Below are 27,993 nucleotides of genomic sequence, written 5' to 3'. Positions count from 1 at the left end.
TTTGCCGCGAGTTAGGACTTCCGTGGTGCTCAGAGAGAGAGAGATATATATAGAGAGATTTACCTGAGGATCCTCTCCAATCATCTCAAATTGTGTCTACAAGGTAGAGCGGCCGCTCTGACCCAGGCCGGGAGTGTATAAGCAAGGACACCGCAGAAGCCCCCGCCAGTCAGACTTCAGCTGCAGGTTTGATTAGACGGTGTCCGGCACACTGGCGGCCGACCATGGAGTTGCCAAGGTAAACATTGATCTTGGGCCATGTGTACCCTGCCATAACAATATGCGGATCAAACTGTGAAGTTATCATTGTCATCAGACGATGGTTGAAGCAGACTGTATACATAGTAGAAGACAATTCGGTGAAACAGAAAAACGAGACGAACCGACTATATGCTAATTTCGTGGCATTCATGTTAGGCCAAAATATCAAATATGTCGAATTTTGTGAACGGTTAGAAGAAATGATATGACTTTTGCATTCTGGAACAGATGGCTGAGTTTGAAGCAATTGGCAGAGCCTTAAGTGATTTTCCTTTGATTATAGTTCATCATCTTATCCAACAGTGAATTACCAATGCAGAACAAGACTAGGAAACAAGATGAAATATCCTAAAGTGAAAAAATATAAGATAATAATGGAAGAAATACTGCCGCTAATTTTGACACCCTCTTCATTCTTGCCTTGATTTAGGGGAAAAAAAAAAACGGAAACGAAGTCGATGTTGGCTTGAGCACTGGCTTCGATCTCGGTCAAGTGAAGTTCGATGGCGTGCAAGCGTCGGGAGATTTTCTTTCCATTGGGAACAAACGTCGAAGGAGACCTCGTATAATGCTCCTGTGTGTACCGGCTTACAGCACTGTGACTCTATTACTCTCACTACTGAGTTAGGATCTTGTTTTCACGCAGATATCCAGGTACTATCCAATCCATCTATGTATACGTAACATTACGCTTGTTCGGTGGTGATGCCATAATACTTGCCATACGGCCTATGCTCACTGTTTAAAGGCGTTAGTGATAGACCCAAAACTAAGGAGAAGCTCGGGATAAAGCCGAGAATAAATCATGTAAAGGCAACTTCCCATGTGTGTGTGTGTGTGTGTGTGTGTGTGTGTGTGTGTGTGTGTGTGACCCATCTCTGGTGGCAGACTCCAGACAAATATTCATAACGAAATGATAATTTTGGGTGTGCGTGAGAAAGGAGAAAGTTGAGGGCGAATGTGAATAAAAGATAGGAAACGAGGCACATCAGGGTGGGTGAGACAGGAGGGTCTGAGGGTAAGTTTGAATGGGGAGAAGCTGGAGGAAGTAGTATGATTACGTCCCGGGGAGTGAACATGACAGCAGATGGAACCATGGGGGCCTGAAGTGAGTCACTGGATGGAAAAAGAGGAGTTTATGGTCCTGGATGCAGTGAAGAGTGTGTAAGGGGAGTTCGGTGAGTGATGATATTGTTAGTCCCGACTGTGTTGTATGAACGTGAGTTTTAGGTCCCGAGAACAAGAGCATACATGAGAGTGGCGGTGTTGGAACATTTATTTGGAGGGCGAGAGGCACGTGCATGGGATAGACTAAAATGGACTGACGTGGTATACAGGAGGGAGGGTGGGGGAACTACTACATCAGGTTTGTTTCCCTCGAACTCCTGTTCCTTTCCCTGTACAACCCGTCCATCTTCCTTTGTATATGTACGTTCGTATGCGTGCGTGCTTGCACGAACCGTCTGTAAGAGTGCATGTGTGAGGCAAGGGACGCTATGGTCCACGAAAGAAAAAACTCAGAACTGGGGACAACAGCTGGGAAACTGGATGGAATGGAAAATCTTATGAATATAAAATCGCGCGGAGGACCGGGAGGCCTTGTGTAGGTGAGGGGAGGGAGGTGGCTCCCATCGGACCACAGCGTCTCCTCACTCGATCGATAATCATCTGAAACGTTGATGTTGGCAACGTTCCCGCGGCAGAGAGCTGGGGGGGGGGGGGGTTGTTTCAGTCGCAGCGAGGGGTGGGTGGGTGTTGGGGGGAACGTCCATTATAAATGGGGAGGATATGTGACGACTCTGAGACTGGTAAGATCATCTGCTCTCACTGCTGGGTCTGCGACCTTACCCATACGTACTCCTTATGATGCTTTCGGAGGTCTTCTACCCAAAACAGGGGGTGGGGTCTCTACAGTTACCCTTCATACAATTGTGAACTACACCACAACTGCGTTCGAATGTACGAGCAGGACACTTTCCTTTCTCTGTAAGCTTTTTTCCTTTAGACGTAGGCATATAACCGACTGTATAAGAAGAGACACCCATGTTTTGATGGGCTGATGTTAGGCACAGAGGACACTAGGGATGGGAGTTCTTAAGGCGTCATGTTCTCAGGGAGTGTGATATTGTGGATGGTGGCAGCGAGAGCTTACAGTGATGGTTGACATCATTTGTGACCCCCAATGTTGACATGATTCCGCGTCACTTGGTGTCAGTAAAATAACCCTACTTCAGGCTTTTAACTTACATTGACGAGAGCTTAATCATTATAATCATTATTATCATTATCATTCGCTCTAATTTTCCGGGTTCAGCAGAACACAATAACCTTCGAGGCAAGAAGTGTGTGGCAACACGAGTGTCAAGACTGATCCCTGTGCTGGAGTTCTCACAGTGTGGCCGCAAATGGCTTAGAAATGTACACCCAAATTGCTCAAATACTCCTTTGTCTACATATGCTACTTCAGCTGAATGTCATTCTACTTCTGACACTCACGTTTGCCTCATGCATGCGTCATGTGAATGCATACATAGGTATGTGTGAGTATGCGTCATGCGTAGGCATACATATGTGGGTAAGCGCATACGGCTTAATGTACTGCGCATTTGGGATTGTCACGGCAGAGGCGTCCTCCATTAGCGCTATCGCTTGCACCTACCACCACGTTGACTGAAGGACATCTCTGTTCCTAAATAAACATTACATTACCAGCAGATGTCTGAGGGCTTAAACTTTGAGGTAAACATAAATATGGTACAATGAAGTATGGGCATCAATATATCTGGGTCTTTGTGGACTTATCAATACGTATGGGTAACGTTAGGGTCATCAATAACTCTCTCAGTCCCTTTAGGGTCATTAATACATCGAGTCCCGGTGTGGTCACCATAATGTCTGGGTTCCATCAAGGTCACCAGTATGTCTGGGTTCTATTAAACATTATAAACTGTGTATCCATTTTCAAGTAATTACATTAAGATTCAATCCCTTTCTCTCAAATAATTACAACAAAATTCAATCCATTTCTAAGATTTCCTAGATTATAGAATGGACAACGAGGAAGAGTTCTAGCAGACAGCGTCCTGCCAACACACTGTTGCAGACGACGACCAAACACACAACGATGTGTTCTCAGTTGTACTGGAGGAACGACAGAAAGTGGGTATGGGTTTGAGACCATTAGGTCTTGACTCAACACTTCTCTCACTACTGCTTCAGGCTCAAGTGGCCGGAAATTCTACTACATCATCTATATAATTCATCTATAATCGTCCCAGGACCAGTTTCCCAGAGAGTTCGGGTGTTACCCAGAATCTCTTTCCAAAGAATACAATATTTCCAGCAGCGGGGAAAGGCAAACTCCTTTGAAATGTGGAGTTCTCTGACGAGACTGTACTGCCGGAGAAGGCCTCCACACACCCTCACCTCAAGTCTGGACCTCCCCCCCCCAGTGTGATGATAAAGAGGGGGACGCCCTTGGGTTTTTAGTAGGCAGGTGGGGGGTGTCGGTTGTGGCGCCGCCCTCCCGTGCCTGTGGGAAATAAAACTTCGGTGGCGCCACACACGAGTCTCCTTATCAAGTGTGCAATCTCCTCCGCGGGGGAAGGTACCGATAAAAGATTACTCAACGTAGCATTCGTGACCTTAACAACCCCATTAATGTTACCAGGAGTTCAAACTGCGCGTCCGTTCAACTGACACGCGCAATTAAAATGAATATCAACCGTACTGTGTATAATGATATCTACTTGCCTATCAGATTCTTAGGCGAGACATTGCCTTGTTTATAAGAATTAGAATAAACTTATTATCCACTTTAAAGCTCCCGTCCGTTGATGAGGCGTTTAAATAAATTTCAGCGCAAGGGAATAAATACGTGACTACGCCAACAAAAGCCCATATTTTAGCATGAAATAAAAAATTGAACACGACTTACGGGCCTTGACTTCACCTTCTCACATCACCGTCAGCTAAGGCAGTGGCCAGCTTACCTGACGAAATCCAACTTGACCACCTTCACTATAACCACCTCATTACTGGGCAACGCCATAAAGCCGGAGAAATGGCTAGGCTCCACCCAGCCAACAGCGAGAGAGGCCGGGTCTCACAGAGCACAAAAGAGAGCGGATAATGGGGAGGAGAGAGAGAGAGAGAGAGAGAGAGAGAGAGAGAGAGAGAGAGAGAGAGAGAGAGAGAGAGAGAGAGAGAGAGAGAGAGAGAGAGGAGGGGAAATAAGGAGAGAAATTAGGAGGATAAGGAAACTACGCTATCTGTCTACGGCACAGGCGTGACCATCGCCCCGTGACATATATCATCCGTCCTTGAGACAGCAGGAGCTGCCGCGCGCCGTGACCTTACAGTAGACAGTGAGGAAGAGCTCTGCGCCTCCCCGTCAACCAGACACAGACAGCTTTATCGCTCTGTTCCGTCTAAAACCTACCTCACCCGGGCAGCTGGCGTGACCCGCCGTCACTAGCGAGGGCGCATATACGATATCACGATTCACCACATCACCAGGGAAGACTGGCGACACTGAGGTAAATTGTCTTACCAATTCCTCTTCGTCTACCGTGCAGGAGAGTGATCGTTTGCCTTATGTTAAGTACTATGAAATATTCTTGGTATATATATATATATATATATATATATATATATATATATATATATATATATATATATATCGATTAACGTCATGCCCGTCGAATTCCAAGCGCAACCGCTCAGCCATTGCGATTTGCTGAAGAGAGAAGAAGAAATATGGGAGAGAAGCAATTCCTCACTCGTGATGTTGGAGCATACGTATAATTAACTAGAAAGGATGTGAGAAGCTGATAGCTAGGAGGGGTCTCGGGGTACCAGCCAGTCCGTTTATCACTCGTTTTCTTTACTCTCTGAAGGACAGACTAAATTCATTGTGCTACAAATCTTAAACTTTCCTCCTGTTAAGTAGACTTTTGTTTTTCTAGTTCTTCACGCGGCATATATATATATATATATATATATATATATATATATATATATATATATATATATATATATATATATATATATATACATAGATGTGTTTTAAGAATGATAAAGGTGACATGGCTTTCGGGGAGCATATCATCATCTCCTCAGCTGAATAATTCATAACGCGACCAAATGAGTTGTATATCCTATTTACAACCAGCTAACGTGACCAATCTTTCGCTGGCGGTCGCATTTTTTCCCCCCGCTGAATATCTCTATACGGTCATCTGGCTGCTCCTGCCTGATTAATGAAAATAATATGACTGCCTTCTCGACTTAATGTCGTGAAATTTATGGAATCAATAACTGAAAGACTCGGGTATACGAAAAGTGAATAAACGAGCGGATATATGAAATAGGTCGAAATAAACTACTCAATTAATCATTATAATTTCTGTTATCTGATCACATTTATTGTCATTGGTTCTATTCCGTTATTTGATTAGTTAATACTACGTGACCAGGGAAGGAGAAGCGAAGTCTAGACCTGAGCACAGACATAGGAACTATCGTACTATTGGTGACCATGTATGATCAGGTCCCAACCTTCACCGGCGCTCACGCATGTGTCACCGAAGTACGTAGTGAGAAAGCCCGTCAGGTACCTCGCGCCTTCAGTGCCGCTGTCTGGAGTCCTCACACAAACCATTATAAATATTTTCTCCCAATCTGTCTCTCTCCTGTACCCATTAGCTAGGAAAGTAGACCCACAGAGGACATAGCTTCCAACACTTACTTGCCGCTGTGACTGACGTAACACAAGATGCAGTGAAAATCGTAGCTTCCCTAATGCTTCACAACTGACTCATTTCCAGGTGGACAGACAAACGATAACGGTGAGGAGGAAGGTGTGCCCCAGGATACACGACAGATACCGAGTTCGTCTGCAGGCATTAAAATGGCGACCGGGGTGTGATCAGACAACGCCCTCATGATAACCTGAAGGTGGCGAGTGACTGAACGCATACTACTCACGGAAACACGTTGGTGCCATCTTGGGATGACTGATAGACCAGATGTGTAAGTATGGATGGCGCAGGTTGTTCAATGCGTGAGTAGAGTGACATGAGTGGTGGGAGGGAGGTTGGTGTGTTGCTCAGGATGAGAACGAAAGGTAGATGAGCGATGAGGAAAGCCAGGTGGAGGAGGCAAGCCTCAACAGCCTCCAGCGTAGCCTCATCTTGCAGGAGCTCGTCCCTGGCGGCGGCACCCAAGACCCTACAGAGGAGCATGGCAGCCGGCGGTTGTTTGTCCGGGTGGAGGGCGCTCCCCGTGCGTCCAGCCAGACCCCGACCACCGTCGCTCTGCAGGGAGGTCAGAGGCACCCTTTCCCGCGACCCAGAGCCCCCACGCCGGAATCTGGCCCAGACAAGACGAAGACACGTCCCAGGAGGAGAGGGTTCTCCCTCTTCGGCTTGTGGCGGTCAGGTCGTAGGGAAGTGACCAAAGGATCACAAGAGAAGGGTAACTTCCTGCCAGGTTCGCGGAAGTCCAACCTTCCTGAAGTAGAGGACGACGAGGCGAACCTAATTCACCCGACTAGGCTCTTCCGGCCAGCCAGCACCCCAGACCCCAGCACCCAGGGTGATCGTGGGGGTTGGCAGACTCTAGGCCCTGGCCCAGGGCTGGTACCCCGTCGCCTTCATGACAACACCCAGGACCTGGAGGACCTATCGCCCATCTACTGCATCCTGAACGCCAGCGAGAAGGGCGTCGGGGACTTCACGTCCATCACCTTCGAGATCGAGGAGTTGACGGAAGTGGACGAGAGACATGAAAACGGGCCGGGGAACCTGTCGCATCCCAAGTCACAAGGTCACAGTCTGAAGAAGCAGCTCTTGCGGCCACACACCCAGGATGGGCGTCCCCCTACTGCAGACGGCAAGGTACTCCTGACCACGCCCATCCTACGTCCCGCCCACCTCCTGCCACCACTGGCGGAGAGCAGATCCCCAGTAAGAGGGGCCTTCAGGGCACAGGACCTAGAGTCGTGGATGTCTAACCTACCACCGGCGCTGCAGAGGATCCCTCTCAACCACCTCTTTATACCAGGTGAGTGGGTTGGGAGTCTATGCTTGGTGAGTGGGCGGGGGAGGTTCCATGCCAAGGCGAGTAGGCTAGGAGCCCATACCAGGTGAGTGGGCTGAGGAAGACCCCACACCAGATGAGTGGGTCACAGGGCCCATCCCAGGTAACTTGATGAGTGGGCTGAGACGGTGACGCAATCTGTAGGAGAACTACCCGTTAAACAATGCAAGGCTTGCGCTCACCAGGGGTGAGAGAGACTCGCACCTCCAGCGACTCACTGCAGGGGTGACTCACACCACTGGGTGAGAGTGACTTACACCAGAGTCAGGGACTGACATCGTCTTGAACAAAGACGATCGAGAAGAAGGAATCATATCAGTTAGTTACATCCAATCTATGTCCACTTCTGTCTATTGTTTGTTTCCCTACACAAATAGTCTTGAAGGAGACTTAGAAATGTGTGATATTATTACACATTTTCGTATGTGAATGTGTAACATGATCATGTAACGTTTGGCTCAGGGTAATAACGGTACATTTCCTAGAGTTACATATTAGTACAGAGATGTTGACGAGGATAGGGTCTCGAGGCACTTGCCATACTTGAAAAAGAATAATAAAAAAAAGGAAGTTATGCCTCACAAAATGCCACTGATCATCAAAATCATGGCCTTTGATCATATTTATAACCTGACGCTTCTTTAGCAACCCGAACATTTTCCTGAGATTCTTTCTTAGTTACTGTTTGTTTACCTGATCAAACATTAAACCGTCAGTGCTGTGCGTGACGAACAGCAGCCATCACGTTCTGGAGTACAGGCAGTGTGACTACTGGCTTCAAGTATTCATTGTATACCTCGAACAAACGACCAGACGGTGGAGGAAATTTTTTATGATGGCGTGACAGAAGACTGAATTTTGATCAAGTACATTCAGCGGTCAGGTTTGGTTAGGTTTCATTAGGAGTAAGGATAGATAAAACAATAACTTTCAAAACATCCCTTACAAGACTTCCCATGACCCAACTCGAGGCAAAATTATAAACTCCAAGCCATGGACACAGACCTAGCCAGTCCCTCTGAGGTGGGTGAAACGTTAGGTCATAGTGAATAAAAGATTACCAGTGATACAGTCAGCTATATAAGACACCTGCCTTGACCGCTTGGCCAACGCTGGTACTGTGGTGTGTGGCATTATGGTGTGTGGTACTGTGGTGTGTGGTACTGTGGTGTGTGGCACTGTGGTGTGTGGTACTGTGGTGTGCGGCGCTGTGGTGTGTGGTACTGTGGTGTGTGGCGCTGTGGTGTGTGGTACTGTGGTGTGTGGCGCTATGGTGTGTGGTACTGTGGTGTGTGGCGCTGTGGTGTGTGGTACTGTGGTGTGTGGCGCTGTGGTGTGTGGTACTGTGGTGTGTGGCGCTGTGGTGTGGGTACTGTGGTTGTGGCGCTGTGGTGTGTGGTACTGGTGGTGTGTGCGCTTGTGGTGTGGTACTGTGGTGTGTGGCGCTGTGGTGTGTGTACGGTACTGTGGTGTGTGGCGCTGTGGTGTGGTACTGTGGTGTGTGGCGCTGTGGTGTGTGTACGGTACTGTGGTGTGTGGCGCTGTGGTGTGGTACTGTGGTGTGTGGCACTGTGGTGTGTGTACGGTACTGTGATGTGTGGCGCTGTGGTGTGTGTACGGTACTGTGATGTGTGGCGCTGTGGTGTGTGGTACGTACTGGTGTGTGGCGGCTGTGGTAGTGTGTACGGCACTGTGATGTGTGGCGCTGTGGTGTGTGTACGGTACTGTGGTGTGTGGCGCTGTGGTGTGTGGTACGTATGGTGTGTGGCGCTGTGGTGTGTGTACGGTACTGTGATGTGTGGCGCTGTGGTGTGTGGTACTGTGGTGAGTGGCGCTGTGGTGTGTGTACGGTACTGTGATGTGTGGCGCTGTGGTGTGTGTGGTAGTGTGGTGTGTGGCGGTGCCTGAATGCTGTTCAACACCGTCCAGACTTTCCGTCTCATGTAACTGATCTTCCGTCCTTACGTGGAGCTGCTCACAGCACCACCCTGGACTATCATCTCCTGTCGTCCATGGCACTGTCCTAGTACCAGGTGACTGGCACTATCTCCCGCCAGTGTAATGTTACCCCTGTTATCGCGTCCTCTCGTCCTTGTTCTAATGAGGTCGTTCGTGACGAGGGAAAGCAATGTTTACATGTCTCCCCGGACACCGCTGCTAATAACCGCAGAATAACCGCAGAGTCGCACAGGCGAATCGAAGGTGAAAGAAAACAGCCCTAGAGGTAGGAGACGCTATCGGATGCGTGGTCATGTCTTGTCTCAATCAGCTATTCTGTTTCTTCCCCACCAACATGCGTGTCTCCGTTGGACGTCAGGGTCAACAGACGACAACAGGGAACAGACTGTTCTTCGTCCTCATTAGGTCACACCTTCCTCTACACTCAGGGCTATCAAGGTCATACTGCACACTTAGCGTTAATCATGCTGATGTAGTGCATCGCTAGATCAAAGCTCTGCCATGGGTTATTCCTCAGTAGAGCACGGTCCGCCATATTCGTCTACAATGAAGGCAAGTTGTACCGGGTACATGAGCAAAGAGAAATATTTACCTCATGTCTTGTCTCATGTCTGTCCCAGTAACTACGACCTGGCATTTTCAATTTCTATTTTTTCCATTTCCTCCAAAATTCGTAAATAATTTGCCTTGTCTTCCCCTCCTTCATAACTCACTCTATATTTCAAGTAAAGTCCGGCCTTGATGTGGACTTTGGTCCATGACTGGAGCCTCCAACTTAACGAAAAAAGATTAATCTCCTCCAGAAACTGTGACGAAGACGCAAATACTCGATCTCTCAGCGGTACGACTTCTGAGCACGACGGTACGACTTCTGAGCACAATGGTACGACTTCTGAGCGCGACGGTACGGCACCTGAACAAGACGGTACGACCCTTGAGCACAACGGTATATCCCTTGGATAAATCATCGTGGTCTTTAACTTGAATCTTGAGGGACAGGTCAAGGGTCAGGCATACATTAAGTTTAAAGATGCGTATTTTTTTTTTATTTTTATTTTTTGGCCAGCTTCGTCAGTAGGTGGGCGGGAGTCATACGCGAACTGGCATGGCGAACCACCTTACAAAACCTCAACTATTTTTACTGTTTCTTTCGCTGGCTGGCGAATGAAGACGTGGATGGTAACAGGTGCGACGGAGGGCACCACGCACGGATGGTACCCCGCAGACGGCACCACGGACGGTACCCCACACAGGGTACCAAGGACTCTCATCTCACGATGAACTATGAGGCATCATCCATGTGTGTATCTGCGATGTAGAAAATCTTTAACTCAAGAGCATTTTTCAATTTCCTTTACCTTTTTCTCTTTATCTTCACGTCCCGACGCCCCTGTACGCAGGAGGGGAGGTGGACATCCACGCCCCACTACCTGTGTTTCATCACTTGCCCTTATGTAGCAGTTCTAGGGAGCGTCCTCCCCCGTCGGTTGGTTCCCCGGCGGCACGGGGGGCGTCGTGGTTCGCCCGTCGCCCAGCCACTTGCTACACCGACGCGAGCCGAGTCCTCTCTACTGCTCCTGGGAGCTACGGCGTCCTGTCAATACACGCAGTTCATATGATTTTCCAACGATAATGCTACCAAAATCAAATAGCAAATCTCTATCATGAACTGAAAAGAATCTATCAATAAGATGTACATTCGCTTATATCATCCCCCACTGTCTCTCTAGACTAATGAACCAGTTTCCAATCTAAAAGCTTTTACCACACACACACACACACACACACACACACACACACACACCAAAAATTAAGATAAAATAAAATAAAATAAAAATGAATATAAAAGAATAATAAAAATGAATAAATAAAACCCCCCATCTACATCGTACTTCACCACCGCGACAAAAACCGCCGTAAAATATCACATGCTAAATTCACTCCTTGTGATACGTGCTTGCCAGGCGACCTGTCATGGCGCCTGGAAAGGCAACGAGATTGTGAAATTGTATTCTTCTTCTTTTTTTTCACACCGACACCTGACATTTCCACTGATTCCTTGAATTTCGGTTGACGTAACACAAAAACAAACTAGACCCGGAAACGCAAAAGTTTCGAGGAAAATCGATGTGAGAAAAAAGGTCGATTGGAATGCCTGATTAACGAAGAGAAAGTTTTGAGATCTTTTTTATGTTGCGGAAAAATGTCGTCCCGGAGACAAGGTTATTGCCGAGCTGCCATGTTGGTCACTAGTGGGTCGGCTCACCTTACATTAAACAGTGAAAATGACATTATTATTATTATCTTTATTATCATCATCGCTCATTTCTTGAGAAAAAAAGATTTTTCCAATGGGTTGAACCTTGTCTTTTTGCTCTTATCACACACACACACACACACACAAACACAAACACATATATCTTTCTTTCGTACTATTCGCCATTTCCCACGTCAGCGAGGTAGCGTTAAGAACAGAGGAATGGGCCTTTGAGGGAACATCCTCACGTGGCCCCCTTCTCTGTTCCTTCTTTTGGAAAATTGAAAAAAACGAGAGGGGAGGATTTCCAGCCACCCGCTCCCTCCCCTTTTAGTCGCCTTCTACGACACGCAGGGAATACGTGGGAAGTATTCTTTCTCCCCTATCCCCAGGGATGACACACACACACACACACACACACATATATATATATATATATATATATATATATATATATATATATATATATATATATATACATATTTCTTTCAAACTATTCGCCATTTCCCGCATTAGCGAGGTAGCGTTAAGAACAGAGGACTGGGCCTTTGAGGGAATATCCTCACCTGGCCCCCTCCTCTGTTCCTTATTTTGGAAAATTAAAAAAAAAAAAAAATGGGGGTAGGATTTCCAGCCCCCGCTCCCTCCCCTTTTTGGTCGCCTTCTACGACACGCTGGGGAATACGTGGGAAGTATTCTTTCTTCCCCTATCCCCAGGGATAATATATATATATAAATTATATGTATATATATATATATATATATATATATATATTATATATATATATATATATATATAGATATATTATATATAAATACCCTGGGATAGGGGATTAAGATTACTTCCCACTATCCCTGCGTGTCGTAGAAGCACTAAAAAGGGAGGAGCGGGGGCTGGAAATCCTCCCCTCTCGTTTTTTTATTTAATTTTCAAAAGAAGGAACAGGGGGCCAGGTGAGGAATTCCGAAAAAAGGCCCCAGTCCTCTGTTCTTAACGCTACCTCGCTAATGCGGAAATGGCGAATAGTGAAAAAAAAAAAATAACAAAAAAATATTATATAAATATATATATATATATATATATATAAATATATATATTATAAATATATATACTATATTAGCCAGTCATGAGAAGCGTTAATCTCGACAGGCGATTATAACTATAAAGAATGACTGGCCATATTTTACTCATATCTAACTCATACTTTCTCACCTAAAGGTATTTTTTCTTTTGTGGTCATTTATCTATTTTCATTTTTAAGGTGAATATAATGTACAATAACCCATCCACAAATATTCGTCTTGTCTATGATAATGTCTTATATTTTGCAAGTACTACAGACATATGAAAATCTCGAAGACAATGCCTTGTCAACAACAACTTTAAATACGTGACCCTGACACAACTGGCACGAATAAATTCTACTCCGCCGCTCCCCTGTGGACGGGGGTACACCACAACATGACTCTCTTCATTATTCACTCACTACGTTAACCATTCACCAGATACCTCGCCTGCTCACACAAGGTCGAGAGTCCTTGTTCATCCTGTGCATTATCAAGCACTAGCTGGCTTGCTTAGCACTCTATAAAGTGGCCATGACCACTCTATTCACACACACACACACATACACCACACACTATATTCTCCTGCTGCTTTTTTTCTTTTTTTTTACCACATGATACTAATTCAAAAAAGAAAGAAATATATTCTGGCGTCTATCATTCCCTCTGAAAGAATCGCATATTTTCATACGCAGAATATGGGAAGGGAAGGGGGGGGGGAGGGGGGGTTGTATCATTCAGGGACTTTATAGATCTACTGTAGACACGAGTGTGATATTTTTTTGGTCCATTTAGGGCGTGGCACATGGGAATTCATGAACAACAGAGAGAGAGAGAGAGAGAGAGAGAGAGAGAGAGAGAGAGAGAGAGAGAGAGAGAGAGAGTGTGTGTACCTACTTACCTAACTAGAGCGGGGTACGGACCATACTGGTAGGCTTAGCGAGCAGCTATCACCATACGTCTTACCTGATGAATAATAAGAGGGGAGCTGGGGGAGCCGTGAGCAGCCCCCACCCACCCTCTATCCCAAGCACCTGCGCTGACGTAGGGTTAGGGCTGGGATCTGGGTCGTTTCCAGCGCCAATGTCGTCGCTAGGGGACGGTGCCAAGGGTCTAGATCGTCACTAGGGTTGGTGGCTAGGGTCTAGGGTCGAGGTCATTTCTAAGACCATAGCGGTCGCTGGGGGCCGGTGACTGGGGCTTTAAAAGTCTAAAATTTGTGCCAAAGTACTGATAGGAGAAATAGATGATTCGGGCACATCACCTGTAAGTGGTGGTAGAATTATCATACCTAAATCATTGACGGTGGCACCCCTCACAAACCTGGTTCTTGTCGTAAGTTTATATAACGGTAGGTTGATAACTGTCTTCCCCGCCCCCTCCCCCCTCCCCCAGGAGATAACCAAAGACACTAACGATAAGCTTACCTGTTGGTAATGATAAGCCACCCCTTGGGAGCCAAGGGCAAGACCTCCAGGGGCTATACCGCCAAGCTATCCCGCCAGCTACCCGTCAGAAGCTAAGCCACGCCTCAAGAACATGTGTATGGTGGTGTCGGACCTTCCAACTAGCTTCCCGAGAATACGTTGGTGGTGTCAGACGTACAAGAAATGTACCTCATAAATCTAACAATAATCATAAGAAAGTCTGTACTTCAATTTAGCAGCGCATGTGAGACGTGAGACTATGTGCAGCCAATGTTCATGACACGATGTGTATAGCTCGACCTATAAGACTGAAAGGTAAGGTAAATCTCGGCTCTTGAGGGAATTTAGGTCAAGTTTTCATAGCTTTTGTAGACTTTAGGAAGTTAAACCGAATCCAAAGCTACTTTAATCTAAGCTAAACTATGGAAACCTCACGTATCTACTACCCCTGGTAGCTGAGGCTGACAACAGATTTCAATGTCATGGTCGAAATATACATTCAAGTTCCTTGCCTCCTGCCACACAGGTGTGGAGCGGTGACTGCAGGCGTTCGCTCTCCAGTGGAGTGACATGATCCTTGGTGCGGGACGGTACATAGAAGGTACATTAACAGAAGTACGTGGCACTTGACAAGGCTCCCATGTGGCGGAACGAACAACACAATCGGCACGACAGCAGTTCAGTGAAAAGTAATGATACATTAAACGACACCTTGGAAGCGCACGAATAGCAACATAATGAACTTATTGGCAACGCTACAACGCAGTAATTGTGGCATGAACATCAAGCGAGGCACCAATGGACGTGGATACGTGGGCACTGTGAGTGGTGGTGGAGTACTGCTGCCTCCTACAAGTAATAACGTGGTACTTCAGGTCCCCCCCCCCCAACGCTCGTTGCTTTGCACCCAGCAAGTCTTTCATGTCCCGGTGGTGTGGCGGACAGTCAACAGCGTGACCGATGGTGGTCAAGTTAACTCCAGCACGTCATCCTCCTGTGCTCAGCGGTGGATTATGTATTTTTCTTATTGTCTCGCGACTGCCATATTCTGGTGTCACCCGACTGTGGTGCCGGTGCCGTGCCTTAACCCAGCCAGGGAGCACGACGATACGACCCATGATGGGCACTGACATGCTCGACCTTTGAGTACGACTCGGTGACCCTTAATCAGGACGGTACGACCCTTGAGTACGACTCTTACATATGATGGCTGTCACTATAGTGAAGGGTCGTGCGTAATACTCAAGGGTCATACGTCATACGCACGGGTCGTTAACTCCTGCTCAAGGGTCATGCCATCGTGCTAGCGTGAATGACCCCGGCAGGTCAATGGCCCTCAAGCCCAACCAACCAGGTAAAGTACATGTAGGGGCGCCAGTTCATGTTCTCAGCACTATTCTCCTAAGACGTGTCTTATGATCTTGACATTATCTCGGAGGGTCGTGGACGACCAGCTCTTGTCTCATCAACAGAACATCAATCAGTTATCTGTAATTTATCGACCGACACGCGAATTGACTTGTCTGCTGGCTGGCGCCACCCCCGTGCACATAATCTTTCGAACTGTTCTCCAAAGTTGTTTTGTACTCCTTCCTTCAGACAGAATATCTCACAGCGCCAACCCCAAGATGCCATTTTTATGGCAAAGACACTGAACACTTTCTGCCCACTTTGCCCTGCACTCATTAAACACAGGTACACACCCATCACCAGATTCCCTGACGTATGGTCCCGTCCAGCGAACGTGGCAGGCTTCCTGAGCGCTGCAGAAGCAGCCCTGGGGGTCAGAGAGTGAGTGTGAGTGTGCGTTTAACCCTGCGCACCGTCGCTGCTCTATAAAAGTGGTACTAGCACTTCTGTCAGAACTCTCACAGTACATTTCACTAATGCGACTCTGTTGACATGGCGTGTCTAATCACTGGCCCATTCCACCGGGACCAGTTAATGGAAGTACCAGTTTAGGGTAGACTGATTACAGACTGTCTCGACAGGTTGGATTATTCATGGACTGTTTTTAGTCACGTCCGTGGTGTGGCGGTTGGCGTTCCCGGCCGTGAAGCGTTCACCTGGACGCACGGGGTCGAACCCTAATGGGGCTCGAATCCTGGCCGTAGCAGTGGGTCCACAGTGAATCTAGCTGTTCTTCCTACCCTTGCGGCTGGTCGATGAACTGGGTACTTGGCTTCGGCCACACAGACCGTTAATGAGACGACCTTGATTAGGGTAATTAGCTACACGTGCCATCTCAGCCAGAGAGAGAGAGAGAGAGAGAGAGAGAGAGAGAGAGAGAGAGAGAGAGAGAGAGAGAGAGAGAGAGAATAGGGAGGGGATGGTAGGTGCTGGCAACTACTGGACTTCAACAAGGGCCGTACGAGAACTGCCTCAACCTTTCCGGCAGCAACCTCTCTGTTCTGGCGGCCATTCGAACAATGGGCATAGCGTAGCGGGTGAGGGAGGCAGCACTGCCTGCTCAACAGGCCAATTCAGAACCGTCAATGGTCGTGTGAGCACCACTCATTGCTCACTGGCTTGAGACATGATGTACAGGTCAGCCTAATGAGGTCAGGTTGTAGTCTGTCTCTGAGCACGAGGTTAACAACCCTTGATCACGAGTGCACGACCCATGAGCACGACGCTCCGTCCCATGACAACGACGATACGACCCTGCTGGTCTCCACAGCTGGTGGTGGCCCTGGTTTACGAGTCGTGCGTGTCTGGGTAATGAGCCTCACGTCCCAGGGTAATTGTGGGTTGCATCAGGTTACAAGACCCGTCCGGTCGTACAGATATACATACATACATCCCTAGTGTGTGTGTGTGTGTGTGTGGAGGTTACTGCTTCTAATTATCTGACAATACGTTCACATAATCAGTAATGACCCTCAGTAAGTTCTCTTATCACAAAACCCGAGGACTTACTTCTTTCCCAGAGGTCCCTGCAGCTTCAAGGATGCTCTACAACCAGTAGCAGGGAAAGGGTGTGCTCTTTGGTAACGAGAAGTTCTCCGACGTGACAATACTCGAGGCGTAACACACACAGGCGGGGTCAGGCCACGCCCCTGAGCAAGTGGTTACCGTGAACAATATTGGTAATAATGCTGTACAGACCATGAGTGTTGTACAGACTATGAGTGTTGTACAGACAGAGTGTTGTACAAACAGTGAGTGTTGTACAGACCATGAAAGTTGTACAGAGTGTTGTACAGACCATGAGTTGTACAGTTGTACAAACCATGAGAGTTGTACTGACCATGAGTGTTGTACAGACCATGAATGTTGTACAGACCATGAGTGTTGTACAGACCATGACGTGTTGTACAAACAGTGTTGTACAGACCATGAGTGTTGTACAGACCACGACGTGTTGTACAGACAGTGAGCGTTGTACAGACAGTGAATGTTGTACAGACCATGACGTGTGTGTCCTTATGATTACCTTCCTAATATGTTTGTTGTTATTGGTTCATTCATGTGGTCATGGCTTGTATGAGGTCATGCATGGCTGCAGGATCAGCGTCCTAAGTGTGTTCATGACTTGACCTTCTCTTTGTCCCTCTACCTCCTGCAGGCTCGCATGACTCCTTCAGTTACAGCCTGGTGGCTGGGGAGGAGGTGGGTCCTGACGCACCAGGGTTCGTGTCCCGCCTGGCCGCCTGCTGCCCGTGCCTGGCCCGCCGCGCTATCCTCCGCTGGTCCGTCACCCAGAGGGCCTGCGCCACCGACCAGCTCAGACACGGCATCAGGTGACCACTGGGTCTACACCCCCCCACAGCAGGGGAGTGAGGGCGGGGGTGTCATATGACTGTCAGAGGTGTTCCTACTGTCCTAATGTGTACACTCACACCTAGCCCGCATGTCTCTCTCTCTCCCCCCAACACATTATAACAGCCTTAAGGTCTACGAGGTGGCAGACTGAACGAGCAAACTACTGCAACAACTCCCTCGTAAAGTTTTAAGCTAGTAACAATCCCGATGCTGTCAAACCGCCCATTCTCACCCGAGGAGAAAACTTTCAAGTATCTACTAGATTTCAGGTGTTAAGAGCGAGTCACGCGGAGGGCCAAGTGACGCTCCTTAATGTTGGTTGGATCTGCTGCTGTGGTCCTCACCCAGCCTGAGGCTCGCTCTGCCCATAGCAACAATCTTCATGTTCTTCATCTTGGTTATTACATTTCCCACACGACCCTGGGGTGACGACATGTCCCACGCGACCCTGGGGTGACGACTTGTGTCCCTGACGACCCTGGAGTGACGACCTGTCCCCCCGACGACCCTGGAGTAACGACCTGTCCCCCCGACGACCCTGGGGTGACGACTTGTGTCCCCGACGACCCTGGGGTGACGACCTGTCCCCCCGACGACCCTGGGGTGACGACTTGTGTCCCCGACGACCCTGGGGTGACGACCTGTCCCCCCACGACCCTGGGGTGACGACTTGTGTCCCCGACGACCCTGGAGTGACGACCTGTTCCCCCGACGACCCTGGGGTGACGACCTGTCCCTGACGACCCTGGAGTGACGACCTGTTCCCCCGACGACCCTGGGGTGACGACCTGTCCCTGACGACCCTGGGGTGACGACCTGTCCCTGACGACCCTGGGGTGACGACCTGTCCCTGACGACCCTGGGGTGACGACCTGTCCCTGACGACCCTGGGGTGACGACCTGTCCCTGACGACCCTGGGGTGACGACCTGTCCCTGACGACCCTGGGGTGACGACCTGTTCCCCCGACGACCCTGGGGTGACGACCTGTCCCTGACGACCCTGGAGTGACGACCTGTTCCCCCGACGACCATGGGGTGACGACCTGTCCCCCCGACGACCCTGGGGTGACGACCTGTCCCTGACGACCCTGGGGTGACGACCTGTCCCTGACGACCCTGGGGTGACGACCTGTCCCTGACGACCCTGGGGTGACGAATTTGTTCCCACTACTCCAGTAACCCCCAGTCACCTGCTCTACCCTCTGTCTACAGGTACTTCGACATCCGTGTGGCTGTACGTGGGTCTAGGTTCTACTTCGTGCACGGCCTGTACGGGGGTGACCTGCAACCGCTGCTCTCCGAGGTACGCCTCCTATACACCAAGTTCAGTTGGTCTTAAACCATCCCAGGTATGAACTATATACTACTGGATCCTCCAAGTCTCTCTTCATATGGTCTTAAATCATCCTGAATCCATCTTTTGTTGTGTTTCATCCGCTACAAAATAGAAAATAAAAAAACGAATTATGGTTATCTTTAACAAGAAATTTTTCATGACTGAAGATGGGAAGAATAATTGGGAATAAAGATTTCCCATCTTACAGTGTTTCTACCTTACAAAAATCATGAAACGTTTCTGTTGTATGAAATACTGTTACTTTGTACTATGTACTACTTCATCTTGTATTCTGGTACATCTTCACCAAGAAATTTCCAAAAGAAGGAACAGAGAACGAGGCCAGGTGAGGATATTCCCTCAGAGGCCCAGTCCTCTGTTCTTAACGCTACCTTGCTAACGCGGGAAATGGCGAATAGTATGAAAGAAGAATGAATGTGTATATATATATATATATATATATATATATATATATATATATATAATGTTAGCAGACTCTGCCTGCTTGTGAAGCGTGACCTTCGGCGAGGCTGTATCTACTCTGCTGACGCAAAGTTGAACACACAAATCTACGGTGCGCGCCAATCACGGTTCACTACCCCCCCCCCCCCCCCACCGGCGGAGAGACGTGTATCTAATCAATGTTTTCCCCCGCGTGCGTCCGACCCGGTATTGGTAAAAATTCATGACGCCTAATATCTCTGGACTAAGTATACATGCGTTGTAAGAAATATATATATATATATATATATATATATATATATATATATATATATATATATATATATATATATATATATATAGACACATGTACCAAAATATAATCTAAGTTCTTCTGTAGTGTAGCGGTTAGTGATGCTGACTGTTCACACACGGTATGGCCTGGCCCTCAGGCCTCTGCTCAGTCAGTCAGCCCACAGTCAACCAAGCTGTGCATCCATCCATGGACATGGTCAATCAATAAACACATGGCTTGGGTAGGTGTGTGTATATATATATATATATATATATATATATATATATATATATATATATATATATATATATATATAGGTGTGTGTGTGTGTGTGTGTGTGTTTAACTGTATACATATGTGACTGTAACTTGAGACACGTCACCTGTTCTATCGAGACTTAACGTGATCCGTGTGTGGCCACAGGTGGGCCACTTCCTGTCCAAGCACCCGGGCGAGGTGGTCCTGCTGGACTTCCAGCACTTTCATGGCCTGAGCCCAGCCGACCACACCGCCCTGGTGGGCCTCCTCAGGACCACCTTCTCCAACGCCATCTGCCCATTCTTCCACCAGCTGCGTCACCTCTCCCTAGCCTACCTCGCCCGATGCAACTACCAGGTGGGTCGCCAGGGAGAGAGAGAGAGAGAGAGAGAGAGAGAGAGAGAGAGAGAGAGAGAGAGAGAGAGAGAGAGAGAGAAGCCTATTGAAGTGCTAATGTCTGCAGATCACACTTGACCTCAATACAATTGCCAACTTTCCCCTCTCTACAGAGCCGCCGACCCCCATCAAAACATTTAGGTTAAGCATCATTCTTATTGAATGACCATAAAAAGACATAAACTGCCCGTCCCCTTGTTTGCTGGTGTCTGAACCCCTCCTCCCTAACCCCAGGTGCTGGTGTCTGAACCCCTCCTCCCTAACCCCAGGTGCTGGTGTCTGAACCCCTCCTCCCTAACCCCAGGTGCTGGTGTCTGAACCCCTCCTCCCTAACCCCAGGTGCTGGTGTCTGAACCCCTCCTCCCTAACCCCAGGTGCTGGTGTCTGAACCCCTTCTCCCTAACCCCAGGTGCTGGTGTCTGAACCCCTCCTCCCTAACCCCATGTGCTGGTGTCTGAACCCCTCCTCCCTAACCCCAGGTGCTGGTGTCTGAACCCCTCCTCCCTAACCCCAGGTGCTGGTGTCTGAACCCCTCCTCCCTAACCCCAGGTGCTGGTGTCTGAACCCCTCCTCCCTAACCCCAGGTGCTGGTGTCTGAACCCCTCCTCCCTAACCCCAGGTGCTGGTGTCTGAACCCCTCCTCCCTAACCCCAGGTGCTGGTGTCTGAACCCCTCCTCCCTAACCCCAGGTGCTGGTGTCTGAACCCCTCCTCCCTAACCCCAGGTGCTGGTGTTCTACCGCCACACGGAGACGATGCGGGCGGTGTCGTGGCTGTGGTCGGGCGACTCCCTCCCTAACCCGTGGCCAGACGCCACCTCCGTACCCCAGATGCTCGACTTCCTCAGTGACAGACTCGACATCCGGGACCCCAAAACCTTCTTTGTCACCCAGTGAGTACTGCCAGGGAGCCCACGACCTCCGTCAGGCTAGAATCAGTGTTTTAGAGTAATGTATGAGAACTCTTATGTGGGAGTACATGAGAGGTATCATATCAAGTCTGTCTACCAAGGATCACATATGCGGGGAAGATATAGTAAGTACACTGCTGACGAAACGGTAAGTACATCACGCACCACACGGTAAATACAACAGGCATCACAAAGTACAACAGATACCACACGGTAAGTACATCAAGCAATCACAAAGTACAACAGATACCACACGGTAAGTACATCAGGCAATCACAAAGTACAACAGATACCACAACGGTAAGTACATCAGGCAATCATAAAGTACAACAGATACCACAACGGTAAGTACATCAGGCAATCATAAAGTACAACAGATACCACAACGGTAAGTACATCAGGCAATCATAAAGTACAACAGATACCACAACGGTAAGTACATCAGGCAATCATAAAGTACAACAGATACCACAACGGTAAGTACATCAGGCAATCACAAAGTACAACAGATACCACACGGTAAGTACATCAGGCAATCACAAAGTACAAGATACCACAACGGTAAGTACATCAGGCACTCATAAAGTACAACAGATACCACAACGGTCTATACATGAGGCGCCACATGGTAAATCCATCAGACAGTGCACGGTAATCACAACGGTGTAAGTTACAAGGCCAAGTCTATCGAGGTGTTCCCCGAGGAATGGGGAAAGCTCCAGCCAACTAAGTGTTGGTACAACGAGGAAGGACGACCTGATCTTTCCTTGTTGTTTTCCTCTTATGGTTGTGACGGCTATTCTTTCGTGGGCTCTACCGCGGATGTCATCACGTCTTCACACCTGCGTGAAGGCATAACCTGTCGTGTGTGTACTTACTTCCGTTCTCCCTGCTGCAGGTGCGTGCTGACGCCGTCGGGGAACTACCTGGCGAAGAACCTCTGCGGGAAGCTGGAGAGGAGCCTGGCGGCCCCTACCAACAGGGTGTTGCCAGGGTGGGTGGAGGGGCTGCCCGCCGGGCCTCCAGGAGCCAACGTTATCATGACGGACTTCGTGGACCACGAGGACTGGGCAGTACCTCGGGCCGTCGTCACCAAGAACTTCGTCTCCCTCCTGCAGAAGACTAACCTCACCACACACTGACCACTGTCGTCTACCTCCTGCAGAAGACTAACCTCACTACACACTGACCACTGTCTCCCTCCTGCAGAAGGCTGGCCTCACCACATACTTGATCATACTGTCGTCTTGCTCCTGCAGAAGGCTTGCCTCTCCCCACACTGTCTCTCCGTAGTAATGGCGGCTTCTGAGCTTTCCCACGGTGCAAGGGAAAAGAGTCTTGGTGGGGGGGGGGGGGGGGTTGCTCTCGTCAGCCCACATGGTGGATAAACAGTACTGGTATCGCATCCACCTCTCCTGGCCAAATGCACAATATGGAGAGTATCACATGTGGTTATCTGGTCTTATGGTGGGGCCTTCAACCGGCGTTCGTTTAGCCTATCATACAACTGGAAATTGTAAGAACTAGACCAATTCTTCCAAACACTAAGATACACCGGTTATCAGGAGCTAAACTAAACACACACACACACTCTCTCTCTCTCTCTCCCCTTGCGATAAGGATTAGATGAAGAACTGGGCTTCGACCAACTTAAAGACTCAGAAAACCATGATCCTGGAAATGATATATCAGAAGTGATAGGAGTTCAGTAGCGACACATCAGGATGACCCAACTCTTCATTTATCACCACGGTGACTCCGTGCGGAACTCTCCTGACCTAGAGACGCCTTGGGAGGGGGGGGGGGGGTCATACTCCTTCACATACAAGCTGACCCCACTCCTGCCCAGGCCATGGCCAGTCAACGCTACGATAAAACAGTTATCTTTACCTTACACAGAAACATGGTGGAAAGTTGTCATAAGGAGGGTTCAATAGGGCCTGAGGGGCTCAGGGACCATAAGGAACTTGGGGTGACCCGGAGGGATATGGGAGGGACTCTGCCTGACATGAGAGACCAGTATTGCACTCGATTTGGGAACCTACAACCTGTTTCACCTCAACACATCGTAATTATAACTCATAGTCAATATAAGAGAGTGACACAGCACAACATACATGACTGAGACACGTGACAAACAGTTTGCAAGACTATTCCCAAGTTATGATCATTAATTTAGGATTATTATGGTACCAGTGATGTCGCTGGTCTCACTCGACGAACCAACCAGATGCGTAAAGTGAATAAAGTATGAAGTACCTTTGTAAGTGTGGAAGACCAGGTTTCAAAACAAACACCGAGCATAGATTGAAGGTGGGTGTACCTGGCATCGGGGGAACATGTATGTACCTGATCCAACCCAGCAAATGGGGAATGGAGTTATGATGATAGATACATGGATAGATAATCATCATATCTATTTCTATATCTATTTGGGTTATGTGTGAAAATTATCATTATTGTCACGTGTGATATTCATGAAGTTCATGACGAGTGTGGTAACAGAGTCATTATATGTGTTATCTTTATCACAAATAGATTGTTAAACTGATAATGACGTTATTTAAGGTCACCGCTTCTCTCGCACACCCGCGCCACTAACCCCTCCCTCCATTATCGTCACAGTCGTCCGTTATGCCGTGTCGGGCTGGTACTGATGTACCCCTCATGCCAAGACCCGTCAGTAATGTCACAAGAAAGCCTCCTTGGTGTAGCGATTAGTGTTACTAACCACAGGTCTGCAAAGGTCTGCCCAGGGGTGGGCCAACATCCATCCAAGGTGTTCATCCTCTTCTTGTGGCTGGTCGGTAAATGGGAACCAGGCTTAGGCTGGGGAGTGTGGTCATGATATGCAAATAATGTTTGTATATTATGGGGAGAGTTTTAAACTCATGTTGCCCCGTCTTTTAACATGTGTATGTGGGTGGGTAGCGCCATTCTTTCGTCTGTTTCCTTGCGCTACCTCGCTAACGCGGGAGACAGCGACAAAGTATAATAATCTTAAAAATAAATATGTACACAAAGAAGTAAAGTGATACATATATCCAAGGTCAAGAGACAGCGCAACACAAGGGTAAATCTCTCCCTGTAACACAATTAATAATTATCAATAATCACATCTACTATAATACAAAAATCTATAATATATTAACATTGCAACCTCCCGTGCCAACTGTCATGAACAATAAGTTAAGCTATAGTCAGAGCCGGATGCATATCATAAATATTTTTTCATTTGCAGAGAAAGATTAGTTCTGGTTAACATGGAGGGTTGTAGAATTCATCTATTCCGGAAGTCGTTTAAATGATCTCTGTATTTTCTATTCCTATTCTTTCTTGTATCTTTACATGTAAGTCAACATATGTCAGCGTTTTACAGGATTTTTTTTGTGTGTGTGTGAAGTCTGTTTGACTATTGTACAGTTCTTGTTAATGGAAGCGATGAAAGCCATATGGATGCCAATCCGTTCTTGTAATGATTGTAATAACGTTTGTGTGAAAAGTTTTATACAACGTCCAAGTTTGAATTACTGTATACGATATGTGCGAGTCTAGATATATTCTAGTCCAGAAGAGTGAACGCGAATGTTCTAGAATGGCTGTGTACCGGGACTGATGACCGAATGCATGGCGAGTAGGCCGTGAAGAGGATTTTGATAAACTCTTATGCATCCTGGGAAAACACTTTTGAGACACCGATAAATACTTTATCTACGTCCTTATAATTTCAGTGTTTGCTTTCCTGATACATGAAAAACTTTGGAAGTCTCTTTATACTTTACCTTGAGATCCGGGCTGGCTTATTTCACTTCATTCTACAATCTTCTCCAGTTGATTCTCTAAGAACTCATCATCTCTTCATTATGTAGTAACCACTCATCCGGCACTTTTATAAAAACACAACTGGTTCTGTTTAAATCGTGTCATTTCAGCAACGTGGATCTTTCTGCTTGGCGCCGTGTCGAAATCCTCCGCTAGAGGCGCTACCAGTTTGTCAACATCAACGTCTGGACTCAACAAACCACAAAAGTAACTGTTAAGAGAGAGAAAAAACTCCATTGAAATAGATTTAACTAATCATTTCTCAAACTAGAAATGTTCTTAAAAGGAAAGTCATGCTTTAACTACGCAAACACGCGATGTCAATAGCTTGTGATGCTGAGGGTTACTGTATTACGACAATGCGTGTAGTTTTGAGAACTGGGGAAAACTAATAGTTGGTGAAGTAAGGCGCTGCTTTACTTATAACGATATTAGATATGACATAGTAGTGAGGCAAATGAAGACTAAGGAAATTTTCAATGTTTCTAGTCTGCTGCGTTACGTTGCATAGTTAAGTGTGCAAGGAAATCCGGTTATATTCACAGAACCCTAAACATTTCTGACTGACGGGGTAACGGAAATAACGGCTGCTCGTGAAGGCTTGGTGAGATTTTCGTAAATTCTGCTGATAATTTACAGGTAATTTGTCTACCTTCACATTAATTAACCCCAGGTTTTTCACTTATCTTCATAATCCTCACCAGTGACGCCAAATTTCAAATCAATGTGTGAGCTTTTATCATCCAGATCATCCAGTTACTTTTATTCCTTTCTCAAATATAACACTACACCTAAGAATCGCTCATTATTCACAATTATTATTGCCATGGGGCGCAATTGCTGCTTTCCTTGGAGAGTATCCGACTTTAGTAATTAGTTCAGAATATCATGGAAGACATGGTATTGCACTCGTAGCTCGGGAACTTGGACGCTCTGGAGGGTGCTACACGATCGCCATTTTCTGTTTAGTTGATTGTTGTTTTGGAGCGTCGACTATGATATGGCGTCACGCCAGGGGTACATATACCCCATCCAGCTGCCCCTGGTGAGGCTGTAATAGTAAATAGGTTTCATATATACACCTAGTGTGTGTGTGTGAATAACACCTTTGACAAGTGTTTTGATTTTCTTGTAGGAGTCTATGCTTTCTTGTTCACGAGAGTGTTCGTGTAGGTACCTAGTAGATATATTCGGTCAGCTTGGTTAGAAAATGAGTATTAATTATAATTTTTCCTTGTGCTTAAGTTATCTTTGTGGCTGCTAACTTGCTGTTCGTAGCATAAGGTCTTAACATACCCAAGCGCACGTAGCCCAGTCTTAATTGTTACCTTAACATTATAACTTATCCTAATGTTTTTACTTATTTTAGCTTTATTACACCATCGTCTTAACTGTTATCCTACTGCCGTAAATGTAACCCTAGAGTCTATATGACCCAGTCTTCTTAACTTGTTTACTGTCTTCATTGTTACCTTAACGTCTAAGCTTAACCCACTTTTTTAACTTTTACCTTAGCATCTAAACTGTAACTCTACTGTCTTGACTTTTACATTAGCGTCTAAACTGTTACTCTATTGTATTGTTACCCGAGCGTCTAAACTGTTACCCAATGTCTTAACCGTTCCTCGTGTCAACCATAATCCTTAACCGTTCCTTGGGTGTCTTAACTGTTATCCCAGCGTCTAATCAGTTACCCTACTGTATTGACTGTTACCCCAGTATCCTAATTGTTACCCTACTGTTTTAACTCGTGTCGTAACTGGTATCTCCAGTATAGTAACTTTCAACTCACTAGCGTCCTAATTGTTATTACAGCCTCTTGACTGCCATGTCCAGATTTCTTTTATTCGTGTTTTTATGATGGTTTTACTATGTGCGTAGATATCCGGCGTAGATAACCTAGCTGTAGCATTCCCGCCTGTTGGAATGGGGTCCCGGATTCGATCCTGGCTGCTGGAGGTTTGTATGTTCTATGAAGGTGCGCGTTTCTCTGCACTTTGTTCTGTGTGTGTATATATATAATATATATATATATATATATATATATATATATATATGTATATATATATATATATATATATATATATATATATATATATTTTTTTTTTTTTTTCTAAAAGAAGGAACAGAGAAGGGGGCCAGGTGAGGATATTCCCTCAAAGGCCCAGTCCTCTGTTCTTAACGCTATCGCGGGAAATGGCAAATAGTATATATATATATATATATATATATATATATATATATATATATATATATATATATATATATATACATATATATATATATATATATATAAACTATGAATAGAGTTCTATGAAAGGATTTGAATTCAGTTCATGTAAACAAGTCCAGCCATTGCAATATCTATAATGCATTAAGTGTTCTTTATTCTGTAATTGTCTCAGACATTGAGGAAATAGACTACACAGTGTCACACAGAACAAGCGCTTAGAAGATAGATATCAGATGTGTTCACTTACGGTTTGATGACGTATTTTTCGTGACTTTAAGCTGTAGGGAGCCAAATCGACTTTTCGCTCTGGCCAAGCCTAGTCATAAAGTGAACGGGGCCAAAACGAGTTTAATCTGGGGGAGCTGGCAGTAAACTCTAGAGCCAAAATATCTGGACGAGGGATAATAAAACCTACGTTATCAAAACCCCGCTTTTTACTAACTCGTGTCCATTTTCTATGATAGCCA

At 46.8% G+C, this 27,993-nt stretch overlaps 1 protein-coding gene across 1 annotated transcript; it reads left to right on the top strand.

Annotated features, from left to right (window-relative positions):
• Positions 1–19: 19 nt before the first annotated feature.
• Positions 20–27,298, top strand: LOC139763487 (uncharacterized). The gene is made up of 7 exons (XM_071689588.1): positions 20–238; positions 6,090–7,326; positions 17,639–17,813; positions 19,049–19,139; positions 20,332–20,523; positions 21,287–21,453; positions 22,370–27,298. Exons 2-7 carry the CDS (start codon positions 6,393–6,395, stop codon positions 22,611–22,613), a joined length of 1,803 nt encoding a protein of 600 aa, XP_071545689.1. The 5' UTR covers positions 20–238; positions 6,090–6,392; the 3' UTR covers positions 22,614–27,298.
• Positions 27,299–27,993: the final 695 nt, after the last annotated feature.

Source organism: Panulirus ornatus, chromosome 47 (assembly GCF_036320965.1).
Source record: "Panulirus ornatus isolate Po-2019 chromosome 47, ASM3632096v1, whole genome shotgun sequence".
NCBI classification, from domain to species: Eukaryota; Metazoa; Arthropoda; class Malacostraca; order Decapoda; family Palinuridae; genus Panulirus; species Panulirus ornatus.
This window is presented reverse-complemented; position numbering and strand designations above follow the sequence as displayed.